Raw genomic sequence first — 14,895 nt, forward strand, 5'->3', positions numbered from 1 at the left:
ATCCCATGTTGTGGCAACATCTATGACATTTTTGACATTTACCAAAAATACAAGCCTTGCTCCTCAAACACAATAGGAGAAACATTCCTTCATTTATTCATTCCACCCTATTTACTGAGCACTTACCGTGTGCAGGGCACCATACTAAGTGCTTGGGCGAGTACAATACAACAATAAACAGCACCATTCTCTGCCCACAACGAGCTTACAGTCCAGAGACAGGGAGACATCAATACAGACATAAATGCTGTGGGGTTGGGAGAGGGGAAGAGCAAAGGGAGCAAATCAGGCGATGCAGAAGGGAGTAGGAGATGAGGAAAAGTGGGGCCCGGTCTGGGAAGGCCTCTTGGAGGAGATGTGCTCTCAATAAGGCTTTGAAGTGGGGAAAAGTAACTGTCTGTCAGATCTGAGGAGGGAGGGCATTCCAGGCCAGAGGCAGGATGTGGACTGAGGTGGTGGTGGTGAGACAGATGTGATCGAGGCACAGTGAGACGGTTAGCACTAGAGCGGCAAATCCATCAAACATCTATTAAGGCATCTTACTTGCTAGTGGAAAGAGCATAGAATAGCTAGTTAGACTAGGCAGGGAACGTGCCTACCAACTCCATTGCACAAATATGTTTTGTTTTGTTGTCTGTCTCCCCCTTCTAGACTGTGAGCCCGCTGTTGGGTGGCGACCGTTTCTATATGTTGCCAACTTGTACTTCCCAAGCACTTAGTACAGTGCTCTGCACACAGTAAACGCTCAATAAATATGATTGAATGAATGAATGAATAACTGTTCTCTCCCAAGTGCTCAGTACAGTGCTTTGCACAGAGTAAGTGCTCAATAAATACCACTGATGATGATGATGATGTTGAAGACCCAAATTGTAATCTGGAGAAGCAGCATGGCTTAGTGGAAAGAGCCTGGGCTGGGGAGTCAGGGGTTGTGGGTTCTAATCCTGGCTCCACAACTTGTCAGATGTGTGACTTTGGGCATGTCACTTAACTTCTCTGGGCCTCATTTACCTCATCTATAAAATGGGGATTAAGACTGTGAGCCCCATGTGGGACAGATTGCCTTTTATCTACCCCAGCGCTTAGAACAGTGCTTGGCACATAGTAAGCACTTAACAAATACCATCATTATTGTAATTGTAATAATTATAATAATAATGCCAGATCTGCTTCTGGCAAACTGTGGGCAAGTCACTTCAATTCTCAGTTTCCACATCTGTGAGATGGGGATGAAAAAACCACTTTCCTTTAATAATAATATTATTATTTATTTATTCCTTTTTACATCATAAGCACTGGGAAACTGGGAGAAGGACAGTGTCTAATCTGATTAACCTGAATCTACCCCTCAATTAACCAATCAAGCATATTTATTAAGTGCTTACTGTGTGCAGTGAACTGTACTAAGGACTTGGGAGAGTATAATAGAGCAGATTTAGTAGACACATTCCCTGCCCACGATGAGCTTACAGTCTAGAGGGGGATAAAGTTTTTAATATACACAATTACGGATATGTACATAGCTGCTAAGGGGATGAGGGAGGCTTGTGAAAAGGGTGCAAATCCAAGTGCAAAGGCAATGCAGAAGGGAGTGGGAGAAGATGAAATGAGAGCTTAGCTGAGGAAGGTCTCTTGGAGGAAATGTGCTATTAATAAGGCTGTGAAGGTAGGGAAGAGTTATCAACTGTTGGATATGAAGAGGGAGAGTGTTCCAGGCCAGAGGCAGGACGTGGACAAGTGGTCGGCGGCAGTAAGATAGCAAAGAGCTTGGCACAGAGTAAGTGCTTAATACCATATTAAAGTTGTCCATTTACAATCTTTGGAATGAATTACCTTCACAGCACTAGTGTTATTCTGCGAACCTCGAACAATGACAGTAGCACCATACATTCGGGATCGCTGTTTGAATGATACTGAGATGTTGTATGTTTGTGATATATGCTGAATAGTGGGAGAATTAGGATCTGGAATTGGTTGGAGAATTCCAGCTATGGGTAGCTCAAACATCAGAACCAAAGGAAGCAGCTCCTAAAATGAAATGGAAAAAAACCCAAGTACATATTGAAAGCACCACACATTTATATAACTGACTGATTTACTCAACAATGGAAAGATTTCTAAGAACACTAGAGCCATTCGGGGCAGGCCCATAAGGTAAGCCCTGGATTGGTCTGGAACATAGTGTACCAGATGGACACAGCGGGTATCCAGGGCAATTTAATTACTGGTTGTCAGTTTTCCTCTGTGTGTGTTTGGAGTGGGGAGGGTGTTTATTTACAAAAACTCAAGAAAGTATTTTGCAACTAGAACCCCTTATTTCACCATTAAAGGTTAACAGGCAAACTAGCTCTGAGGTGATACAAGAATGGTACTGCTAAGGGACAATTTTAACACTGATAATTACAGAAAATCTATGAACCTGCCTGAAAAATATCTAAAATTAAACAGCAATTCAGGCAAACAAAAAGAACTAACGTTGACTAGTTGATAGAGCACAGGCTTGAAAGTCAGAAGGACCTGGGTTCTAATCTGAGCTCTGCCACTTGTCTGTTTTGTGACCCTGGGCAAATCACTTCACTTCTCTGTGCCAGTTACCTCATTTATAAAATGAGGATTAAGACTATGAGTCCCATGTGGTACATAGACTGTGTCCAACCCAATTAGCTTGTATCTCCCCCAATGCTTAGTACAGTGCCTGGCACATAATAAGTGCTTAACAAATACCATAAAAAAGAAATGCTTTCATATGTAGGGATTTCATAATATTTAAGGACTTAGATATTTACCCGAATTCGAACTCTTGCAGATTCTACTCCGGCTGGCTGCCCTGCAATCGACACCTAAAAAAAAAAATTAGAACATACAATGGGTTGTTTATACCAGATGTTTTCAGTTCCTCCCACCAACTCTCTTCTTGACAACTACAATCAGATTTTAACCCCTTCTCTCCACTGAGACTGCACTCTCTAAGGTCGCAGTGATCTCCTTAAGGCCAAATCAAATGGGTTCTACTCGGTCCTAATCCTCCTCTGCCATTCAGCTGCTTTTGACCCTGTGAAAACACCCTGCACTCCCTTGAAAACAACAGGGCTCTCACTTGACTCTCTGCCTACCACTCTGTCCATGACTTCTCAACTTCTCTCTCATCCTCTAACTGTGGGTGTCCAACAAGGCTCTGTTCTGAATCCATTACTCTTGTTGCTCCACACTCATCCTCTCACATGGCTTCAGCTCCCACCTCTATGTGGATGGTTCCTAATCAACCTCTCTTGCCCTGACCACTCATTCAACCTGAAATTCCATATCTCCTCTTGCCTCCACAACATCTCCACTTGGACATCCTGCCAACCTCTCAAACTAAATAGGTCTAGCAGCATGGTCTAGTGGATACAGGATGGGCCTGGGAGTCATAAGGACCTGGGTTCTAATCCCGGCTCCACCACTTGTCTGCTGTGTGACCTTGGGCAAATCACTTCACTTCCCCTTGCCTCAGTTCCCTCATCTGTAAAATGGGGATTAAGACTGTGAGCCCTGCGTTTGACTATGTTGGACTATGTCCCACCCAATTATCTTATATCTGCCCCAGCGCTTAGAACAGTGCCTGGCCCACAGTAAGCACTTCACAAAAATGACAAGTAAAGCAACTAATCTCCCTTCCTAAAGGTACTTCTCTTCCTAAATTTGCTGTCTCAGAAAACACCACCATTCTCCACCCCAGAATCCAGAACCTCAGTGTTCTCCTTAACCTCAGTGTTCTCCTTGACTTCTTGCTCTCCTTCAATTCTCACATGCCATCTAATGCTAAATCCTGACAGTTCATAACACCTCAATCAAGGAATCATATTTATTTTTAATATATTTTTCCTAAAAATGTTGTCTAGCACATGCCTTTCCATTCCTCAAATGGGCTACCAATTTCGCTCTGCATTAAGAAAAGACACTAGGGCAGTGGTTTCAAAGCTCTATACCAGCAGTCACCTTCTTACATTGGGCTCTCTTCAGTATACCCAAGCTCAAACTTTACACTCTTCATTCAATCAGTTGCATTTATTGCATGTTTACTGTGTACAGAGAGTACAAAAGAATAGAGTTGGTAGACATGTTCCTTGCCCACAACAAGCAAAGTCTAGAAGGGATCTTCTGGATCTGTCCCTGTTCTCTCCACCCAAAAAGCTCCTACTTTGGCACAAACTCTGGTAATATCACGACTAGACTGTGGCATTGGCGTCCTTGCAGGTGTCCCTTCCTCTAGCCTTTCCCCTCTCCAACATGAACTACACACTACTGTATTGATCAAATTCCTGAAGGGTCACTTAGCACATATCTTTCTCTTCCTGAAAACCCTTCATGAATCCTGGTATTCCCCTGGATCAAGCAAAGTCTCCTCTCCTCATGACTGGCTTCACAAACTCCACTTTACATGTGCTACTCTCCAACCCTCCCAAGGTGATGTTCTAACTGTACCTCACCCCGGACTCTCCTGTCTGCAGCCCCTGAGTCGTGTTGTTCCCCACCACTTTGAACTCTCTCATTCCCCAGACTGGATAAAACACAGCCCTCCCTAGATTCAAACCCCACTCCTTTCAAAATGTCTTCATCATTTAATTCCCTGCATCCTGAGTCATGCAAACTCACCAGCTTATCACTTAGGAACTTTTTTATACCCTTCCTCTGAACTTAAAATACCCAAATATACACATTTAAAAATATACATTTGTTCAATAGCATACTCAATTACTTATTTGGATTATTCAGTTTGTAAATACTTTTATATCTGCCTTACCAATCAAAGTATATGCTTCGTGTGTATAGGGAAAGTGTCACTTGCTGGCTCTGAATTTTCCAAGTGCACAGTACACTGCAGAGCATTCAGAAGGTGCTCAATAAATGTCATTAATACTACTACCATTACTACTACAACTGGTGGATCTGAGGGGGGAGAGACTCAAGGCAGGGGGATGGGCATCAGTAAGGGGCCAGAGACGGAAAAGGTGAGAAAAAGTCTTGCTTGTGAGGAGTTGTTCTCTCCCAAGCACTTAGTACAGTGCTCAATAAATACCACTGATTGATTAAGGAGTGTAAAGTTTGAGCTAGGGAATAATGAAGAGAGCCCTATGTAAGATGGAAATTGCTGGTATAGAGCTTAGAAACCACCGGCCTGGTATCTTTCCTTAATGCAGAAGGAAATTCGTGGTCATTGGAGGGTTTTGAGGAGGGGAAAGATATGGGCTAGACAACACTTTTAGGAAAAATATATTAACTAAATGGTTTCAAAAAGTTATTCTAAAAATTATGTGGGGGAAGCTTTAAAAATACAGGGATAGTACCAATTACATGAAATCAATCATGTTCCACAAACAGAAACTGATATAATATTTTACACTGTACAAAGACATTAAGTGAAATATAAACAAAAAAAATCACCTGGTTACTTTTTTCAGCTTGGTTATTCCTATTGGAGTCTGGAAAATGGATATGGCATCCTGTTTCCTCCATTACTTTTTTAATATTGTTGCCACCTTTGCCAATTACATGAGAATGTTCTGTATGTGAAACGTCCATCTTCAAAGTAACCCGATTGCTCTAGATTGAAACCATTTTATTGGACTCAAAATAATGGCAATTTCTCCATAACAGAGTCTTTTACATAAATAGCATTTGTGACAAAAATAAAGTTGTATCTACCCCAGTGCTTAGAACAGTGCTTGATACATAGTATGCACTTCACAAATACCATCATCATCATCATCAAAGTCGGCGATGAAATGGACTCAAAGTACAAATCTCACAATGATTTAAACACGAACCTCATGGTGATAAACTCCTTTTCACAATCTCCAGTGTTTAAACATTGCTTTTTTTTCCTCTTTGGAAATAAGGGCATAAATTATAATTATTTGATTTTAAAACAAAGTTCCTTATGATCTTCAATTTTTTTTTAGAAAGTGGGTTCTAAGTAGATTTGACACCATCTCACTGACAATAAGAACAAGATTAGTCTTTTTTCCTTATAATTATGATGCCAGGCTTTAAATAAAATAACTGAAAATAGATTGCATATAAACTTCAAAAGAATTAAAATTTGAAGACATAAAGAAAATGTGATCTAAGAAGAAAATTCCAGGAGGTTAACTGGAAACTTACAATCATTTTTCTAGAAACTCTAAATGTACATAATTTCACAATTTCCCTTTCTAGTATACAGCTACAGAGGCAAGATGAAGAAAAAAGAACAGAAGATAGAACCTCTACATTATTAAAATAAAAGCATCTTAAAAAATGCAAAGATCTAAAACTAAAAATTTAAATCTGGAGTCTATTAGGGAACAGGAATGTCGTGGGGTTCAATCCTTAAGGAAATTGTCCAGCAGAAGCAGGTTAAAATTGCAAAATTTCAAGTGCTAATTATAACTCATTTACAATTTAAATATCAAAAGCCTCATTCTTTGCACACAAAATGAGATTTTAATAAGCAAAAGAGACAGCAAAAATATTTGTCGTGATGAATGTCCTGGCTTATTCCATCTTAAAATGAATTATCTTTAAAACTGAACATTCATTATATAACATTTTAATAATTAAATTTTCTACTTTGGTTACACCGTGGATTTGCAGCTGTTTTAAGGGGTTTTGGGGTGTTTTTTTAACAATCCATTAGAGTAATCTCCCTCATTTTAAAAACAAAACAGAAAAATATTATTTACTCTTTTTCTCTGGTTTGCTTTTATAAAAGATATACTCATAGTGTGGGACAGAACTGAAAATTCAGTATTTTACAATATCTCTTACTTTGGTGTCTAAAACAGACATGATCCTTTCCTTGGCTTCTTTAACATTTTCTTTCTTTCCAGAGACCTTAATGTGGGGATCTACAAGAAAAGCAAAAACAAATGGTATGCGTGAAAATCCCTGTAATATTTCCACATACAGATTTTGAAATGTTTCCAGTTTTCAAATTGTACTTGCGGTTCAGGACCGGAACCAGGACTTGATTAGGCCTAAATTATCCCCTTCCTAGTATTAATGCAATGTAAATTAAGGATATTTTGTTCATCATTTATCTTCTGTGAGTGCTATGTTGATCAACCCAAACTGTCATCAAAATGTCATCATCATTTTCAATTACTATATTTATTAAGTCCACTACTGCCTGCAGAGAATAGTTCTAATGCTGGGGAAAATATTGAAATATTGAAAATATTGTAAGGTCTTTGCCCTTACAGAGCTTAGTGATGGGGTGAAGGGGACAAGAAGGAGATGGGGAGAGGTAATGGAAATAGAAATAACAAGCAGCCTGATAATGGCACAAATAAAAAACAGTAAAAATTAGAAGTTTCAAAAATAGTTTTGAGGTAAATGAACAATTGTCCAGGGAGTAGTAGTCCAGAGAAGCAGCATGGCTCAGTGAAAAGAGCCCAGGCTTTGGGGTCAGTGGTCACAGGTTCAAATCTCGGCTACATCACTTGTCAGCTGTGTGACTTTGGGCAAGTCACTTAACTTCTCTGTGCCTCAATTACCTCACCTGGAAAATCGGGATTAAGACTGTGAGCCCCATGTGGGACAACCTGATCACCTTGTAACCTCCCCAGCGCTTAGAACAGTGCTTTGCACATAGTAAGCACTTAATAAATGCCATCATCATCATTATTATTAAAATGTCTAGTTGGAAAAAGTAACCTACTTATTGATAATGAACAATACCATAACGAGTTCTGCAAAGGAAACAAATTGATTAGGTTACAAATTGATAAATTTGTATTCCCAATTTTTTTATAATTCCAAACTATAATTACTTTCTGGTGCCCACTTAGTTTATCAACTCTCTCTGAGCTTCAACAAAATCACTTCTGAAACCAATCTCCTCCAGGAAATCTTTCCCAATTAATTTTTTAATCTCCTCACCTTATTATTCTCCCAATTACACATCAATATTTCTGCATCGGCATGGCCTAGTGGAAAGAGCTTGAGGCCTGGTAATGAGGAGACAAGGGTATTTGTCCTGGCTTCCTACTACCAGCTGTGTGACCTTGGGCAAGTCAGAGAATAATAATTTTGGTATTTGTTAAGTGCTTATTATGTTATGTAGTAGGCACTGTATTAAGCACTTGGGTGCAAACAATTGAATCAGGTTGGACACAGTCCCTGTCCCACTTGGGGCTAACAGTCTTAATCTCCACTTTACAGATGAGGTAGCTGAGGCACAGAGTACTGAAATGCCTTGCCCAAGAACACACAGCAGATCAGCGTCAGAGCTATAACCAGAACTTAGAACCTTCTGACGTCCAGGCCCATGCTCTATATATTAGGCCAAGCAGCTATTAGGACTGTGAGCCCCATCTGCTATGTGACTTTGTGCATGTCACTTAAGTTCTCTGTGCCTCAGTTACCTCAACCATAAAATGAGGATTGAGATTGTGAGTCCCATCTGGGACAGGTACTGTGTCCAACCTAATATGCTTGCTTCCATCCCAGAGTTTAGGGCAGTGCCTGTCACCCAGTAAGCACTTAACAATAATAGTAATAATTATTATTATTATTACATGGGACAGGGACTGTCCAACCTGATTAGCTTTTATCTACCCCAGTGCTTAGTATAATGCCTGACACACAGTAAGCGCTTAACAAATACCATAAAAAGTGCTTTGTACACAGCTGGCACTCTATAAATACTCTTTTTGAAAACAAATTGTAAAAGAGTACATAATGACAGGTTAAACAGTTCTAAGTGTTCCACTGCTGCTTTAGAAAAGGTTGCTTTAATTACCACAAAAAACAACTGAACAATCTCCTACGGAAGCATACCTTTCACACTCTATTTTCTATTAATATATTCTGCAAGAGAGCATACATCTTCAGAGGTTTTGGCAACTTTCATTTTAATTACATGCATACGAAGCTGAGACCCTTTTATGTATAATCCACGGGAATAAAGGAAATCATTTTTTGAGTTATTTTTGTCAATCATTTGAAACTACCTACTTAAATCTTGAAATGAACATGTAGCTGTCTGCATTTAAAAGAATGGTCATGCTGTCTTTAGACTTCAAATGTGACATAAATGTCTTTAATGTCTGAACTCCGATGCTCAGTACAATGGCAGGATTGCATTCTTAAATAAATTTGCATTATGATACCCATGCTTCTGTAAAGCCACAGGCAAGTACCTAATTGTGGGCAGGGAATGTGTCTGTTATATTGTGAACAATATATTAGAATGCTTCTAATCCCTTAATTCTACAACGTGAGTTTCCATAAGTATGTCAAAATAAGAAGCAGAAAGAAAACTGCACATCATATATAATACATTCATTCAATGTACTCCCCAAGTTCTTAGAATAGTGCTCTGCATACAGTAATAATAATAATAATGACGGCATTTGTTAAGCACTTACTATGTGCCAAGCACTGTTCTAAGCGCTGGGAGGATACAAGGTAATCAGGCTGTCCCACATGGGGCTTAAAGTCTTAATCCCCATTTTCCAGATGAGGGAACCGAGGCACAAAGAGGTTAAGTGACTTGCCCAAAGTCACACAGCAGACAAGTAGCAGAGTCGGGATTAGAACCCATGAACTCTGATTCCCAAGCCCGTGCTCCCTCCTCTGAGCCACGCTGCTTCTCAGTGAGTGCTCAATAAATACGATTGACTGACAACTGCCTTCTATCCAGTCATATATATGTTTATCAGAAAAAACACTATGTTCTAGTTGAAACCTGTAATGAAATCATGTTACAGGAGAAGTGCATATTTACATATTTAAATCAGTCACCAACATTCCATATGTATACATAATGTCTGTTTCTAGTTACAGTATGTGTTTAAAGGTATACATATAAATACACGTCTTCATATAGATTCAGTTTATGTTAGTATCAAAACCTGCATTTTTACTAGTTTGTTTATAAGGTTCATCAAATTTTCAAACTCTTGGCATGAAATGTTTTCTTTTAGACATAATCAGACTGCGTCAATCATCCATAGAGTAACTTTAAAGGTCATTTTGGCAAAGGAAAAACAGGGACTTAAATCATCAAGATCAAAATGAAAACAAAATAAAATCAAAATAGCAGAACTAGATCCAAATGGCAGTAACTGGAATCAGAAGATTTTTCAGTACAATAAAGTAACACGGCTGCACCACCTAGTGACAAAAACTACCAACTGACACACGATAGTAGAGTATCCACCATCTAAACTGCCAAAAAACGGTCAATTACAAAACACAGCATCAATGAGCTCCCAGGATCTGGACCAGTATTCGTTAACACTTCTAATTCCTTAATTCTACAATGTGAGTTTACACAAGTGTGTCAAAATAAGAAGAAGCAGAAAGAAAATTGCACCCTATATATAATACATTCATTCAAGCACTCAATTGCATTTAATACGTTCAATTGCATTTATTGATCACTCACTGTGTTCAGAGCACTGTACTAAGTGCTTGGAGCATACATTGTAGACTGTATGCTCCTGGAGGGCAAGGATTGTGTCTATCAACTATATTGCATGGTACTTTCCCAAGCGCTTAGTATAGTGCTCTGCAACAATAAACACTCAATAATAAGTGCTTGTGAAAGCCACAGTGACTTAGTGGATAGAGCAGGGGCCTGGGAGTCAGAAGGACCCGAATTTTAATCCTGGCTCCCCCACATGTCTGCTATGTGACCTTGGGTAAGTCACTTCATTTCTCTGCGCCTCTGTTACCTCATCTGTAAAATGGAGATTAAGATTTTGAGACCCATTTGGGACAGAGACTGTGTCCAACCTCATTATTTTGAATCTACCTGAAGGTCCAGAACAGTGCCAGGCACAAAGTAAGCGCCTTACAGTAGTATCATTAAAAAAAAAATTTAAAGGTCAACTTCAATGGTATTTACTGAATGCTTACTAGGGGAAGAGCACTATACTAAGCACTTGGGAGAATAAAATTCAGAGTTGGCAGACACATTTCCTGTCCATATTGAACTTACAGTCTAGAAATTGATTGGTTGACCAAAAAGCTCTCCAAAGGAAGGTGGCAAGCCCAATAAGGAAGATGTGATCTCCAAATCTTGCTTTAGACAGCTACTGCTTTACCTCTGTGGCTGGTTTGATTCCAAAAGGTCAAGCGATCTTTTCCTTTCTGCAGTAAGCTTGACATCTTATCTCCACCTCCCTTCACTCCCCATTTCTCTCATCCACTCCTCCCCTCTCTTTAGTATCTGGAGCGCTTCGTCTATGCCTCAGCCAGCCTTAGTTTCATTTCCCATAAGAACATAACTCAGGCTAATTGTATGAATACATCGCCTCCTCCTATGAGCTGCGAAGAAGTGTTGAATGCTACAAACTTTCAGAGAACTTCTGTTTCCAGTGAGGTACTTGTGATTCCTTCAAACATAGGTGACACCCCCTGATCAGGGGCTTGGTAGTTACATTGGGCACCAAGTGATTTGGGAAATTGCAAGACCAAAACATTATTTTCACCTCAGGGCTGAGACAGTTAAATCTGATGAACAAATATATGGCCTCAAATCAGGCTGACTCCCTACAGACATTGAAAAGGGAGACGTCATTAATGTGTTTGGTATGGGCAGGGAACATGCTGCTAATTCTGCTTTAGTGTACTCTCCCAAGTGCTTAGAATATTGCTCTACACATAGTAAGCGCTCAATAAATACCACTGATTGACTGATCGGTGGCAGCCAATCCTCTGGTAAGTGGGTAATGAGCTTCTCCGGACAATCTAGGCCTGCACTACTTTAAATGCACATAGTCAAAGGGGGAATTGTTTGATGGGTTCAAAAGGGCTTGAATCATTAATGTCCCAGATAGATATCCCTTTAGAGTGCAAGTGCCTCTTCTAGACTGTAAGCTCCTTGTTCATAGGGCACATTACTACTTAATTTGTTCAATCATTCATTCAATAGTATTTATTGAGCGCTTATTGTGTGAAAAGCACTGTACTAAGCACTTGGGAGAGTGCAATACAACAACTGACACATTTCCTGCCCACAACAAGCTCATAGTGTAGAGGAAAATCCTTTCTCTGACCAGGAATTGCTTATATTGTTCTCTCCTAAGCACTCAGTACAGTGCTCTGCACACATTAAGTGCTCAATAAATATGATTGATGGTATATGATGGGCATCTTTCAACATATGATGGGTAGTTTAAAGAGCTCCTTCATGATCTCATTTTTACTCCTCAACCAGGGAATGGGAAACTGAGATAACTACTGGAGGTACAGATAACTAAAGGAGGTTGTTTGGGGTCTGGAATTGCCAAGAAACAGTAGGCATTCTAGGGTCTCTAGAGTGGGTGGTTGAATGGGTTTCAGTAAAAATGACTAATTCTTGCATTCAACACAAAACTTGAGAAAAAACAAGTGCTAAGTGAAGGTGAAAGGCAGCACCCTGAACCGTGATAAAAAAGATGGGGGTGGCCATTTACGATGTTTAGGACATTCACGATTCTTCCCATAAATGTGAGAAAGTCATTTGTGCTGGAACTTGTACTTGGATCATCTGGATTCTATTCCTGGTGATACCCATAAAGAATAAGGAATTGGGATGGATTCTACATTCTACATTTCTCTCCTCTCTGCTCTGTCCAAGGGAATGAGAAAGTGGTGGTAACAATGCTGTGTTTGGGATTGTTGGAAAAGGAAACAGAGGATCAGCAAAAAAGGGATATTCTGGAATTCCTTATGGTAGAGATCTGCTTCATCAGGGGTGTCCATCAGCAGGAGTGTTTCAATACGTGAAGAGACTGTCATTCATTCATTCATTCAATCGTATTTATTGAGCGCTTACTATGTGCAGAGCACTGTACTGTTTCACGACTGTCTAATGCATACTTCCATGGGTTGGCTGTTGCTCTGCTCACAGTGAGTCTGCTAAGATTCCTAGTCTGCTAAGATTCCTATTCTTAGGATTATGGTACTTGTTAAGCACTTATACTGTGCCAAGCATTGTACTAAGCACTGGGGTAAATACAAGATAAACAGGTTGGACGGTCTCTGCCCCACACAGGGCTAACAGTCTACCTGAGCTCCTTAAGGGCAGGGAATGCATCTGCTAATTCTATTGTATTGTACTCTCCCAAGCATTTAGTATAGTGCTCTGCAAATAGTAAATGCTCTAAAAATGCCATTGATTGACTGAGGAAACTAAGGCTGTGAGGGGCTCAATGAGTTGTCCAGGGTCACACATCAGCCAGTGATAGAGGTGAAACTAGAGTCTGGGTTTGCTGTCTCCCAATCTCCTGTCATTCTCTGTTCAGGTTCTGTACTTAGATCTGCACCCTTTACTGACCCATCCCTCAGCCCCAAAGCATTTATAATATAATGATGATAATAATAATAAAAATTGTGGCATTTGTTAAGCACTTATTATGAGGTCCTTCCCTTGGTGACCTCATTCACTCCCACGGCTTCAACTATCATCTCTATGCTGATGAAACCCAAATCTACATCCCTGCCCCTGCTCTCTCCCCCTCCCTCCAGGCTCGCATCTCCTCCTGCCTTCAGGACATCTCCATCTGGATGTCTGCCTGCCACCTAAAACTCAACATGTCCAAGACTGAACTCCTTGCCTTCCCTCTCAAACCCTGCCCTCTCCCTGACTTTCCCATCACTGCTGACGGCACTACCATCTTTCCTGTCTCACAAGCACGCAACCTTGGTGTCATCCTTGACTCCGCTCTCTCGTTCACCCCTCACATCCAAGCCGTCACTAAAACCTGCTGGTCTCAGCTCCGCAACATTGCCAAGATCCGCCCTTTCCTCTCCATCCAAACCGCTACCCTGCTCGTCCAAGCTCTCATCCTATCCCGTCTGGACTTCTGTATCAGCCTCCTCTCCGATCTCCCATCCTCTTGTCTCTCCCCACTTCAATCCACACTTCACACCGCTGCCCGGATTGGCTTTGTCCAGAAACGCTCTGGGCATGTTACTCCCCTCCTCAAAAATCTCCAGTGGCTACCAATCAACCTACACATCAGGCAGAAACACCTCACCCTCAGCTTCAAGGCTCTCCATCACCTCGCCCCCTCCTATCTCACCGCCCTTCTCTCCTTCTCCAGCCCAGCCCGCACCCTCCGCTCCTCTGTCGCTAATCTCCTCACCGTGCCTCATTCTCGCCTGTCCCGCCGTCGACCCCCGGCCCACGTCATCCCCCTGGCCTGGAATGCCCTCCCTCCGCACATCCGCCAAGCTAGCTCTCTTCCTCCCTTGAAGGCCCTACTGAGAGCTCACCACCTAGAGGAGGCCTTCCCAGACTGAGCCCCCTTCTTCCTCTCCCCCTCCTCCCCCCTCCTTCCCCCCCACCTTACCTCCTTCCCTTCCCCACAGCACCTGTATATATGTATATATGTTTGTACGTATTTATTACTCTATTTATTTATTTTACTTGTACATATCTATTCTATTTATTTCATTTTGTTAATATGTTTCATTTTGTTCTCTGTCTCCCCCTTCTAGACTGTGAACCCACTGTTGGGTAGGGACCATCTCTAAGTGTTGCCAACTTGTACTTCCCAAGTGCTCAGTACAGTGCTCTGCACACAGTAAGCGCTCAATAAATACGATTAATTGATTGATTGATTACCAGGCACTGTACTAAGTGTTGGGGTGGATACAAGCAAATTGGGTTGGACACAGTGCCTGTCCCACGTGGAGCTCACAGTTTCAATCCCCATTTTACAGATGAGGTAACTGAAGCCCAGGGAAGTAAAGTGACTTGCCCAAGGCCACACAGCAGACAGGTGGCAGAGCTGGGATTAGAACCCATAACCTTCTGACTCCCAGGCCCATGCTCTATCATTCATTCATTCAATCATTTATTGAGCGCTTACTATGTGCAGAGCACTGTGCTGAGCACTTGGAAAGTACAATTCAATAACAGAGACAATCCCTGCC

General features: G+C 41.1%; 1 protein-coding gene across 2 annotated transcripts in view; it reads right to left on the bottom strand.

The window, feature by feature from the left end:
- Positions 1-14,895, bottom strand: part of BICC1 (BicC family RNA binding protein 1) — a 313,234-nt gene that overhangs the window by 57,469 nt on the left and 240,870 nt on the right. For both annotated transcript variants that reach the window (XM_038744153.1, XM_038744154.1), the window contains exons 4-7: positions 6,790-6,869; positions 5,425-5,583; positions 2,787-2,840; positions 1,834-2,028 (exon numbers count right to left, since the gene is read on the bottom strand). In XM_038744153.1, the coding sequence (XP_038600081.1) occupies positions 1,834-2,028; positions 2,787-2,840; positions 5,425-5,583; positions 6,790-6,869 (488 nt within the window). The remainder of the gene's footprint in view (positions 1-1,833; positions 2,029-2,786; positions 2,841-5,424; positions 5,584-6,789; positions 6,870-14,895) is intronic.

The sequence above is a fragment of the Tachyglossus aculeatus genome, chromosome 3 (genome assembly GCF_015852505.1).
Source record: "Tachyglossus aculeatus isolate mTacAcu1 chromosome 3, mTacAcu1.pri, whole genome shotgun sequence".
Classification (NCBI taxonomy): domain Eukaryota; kingdom Metazoa; phylum Chordata; class Mammalia; order Monotremata; family Tachyglossidae; genus Tachyglossus; species Tachyglossus aculeatus.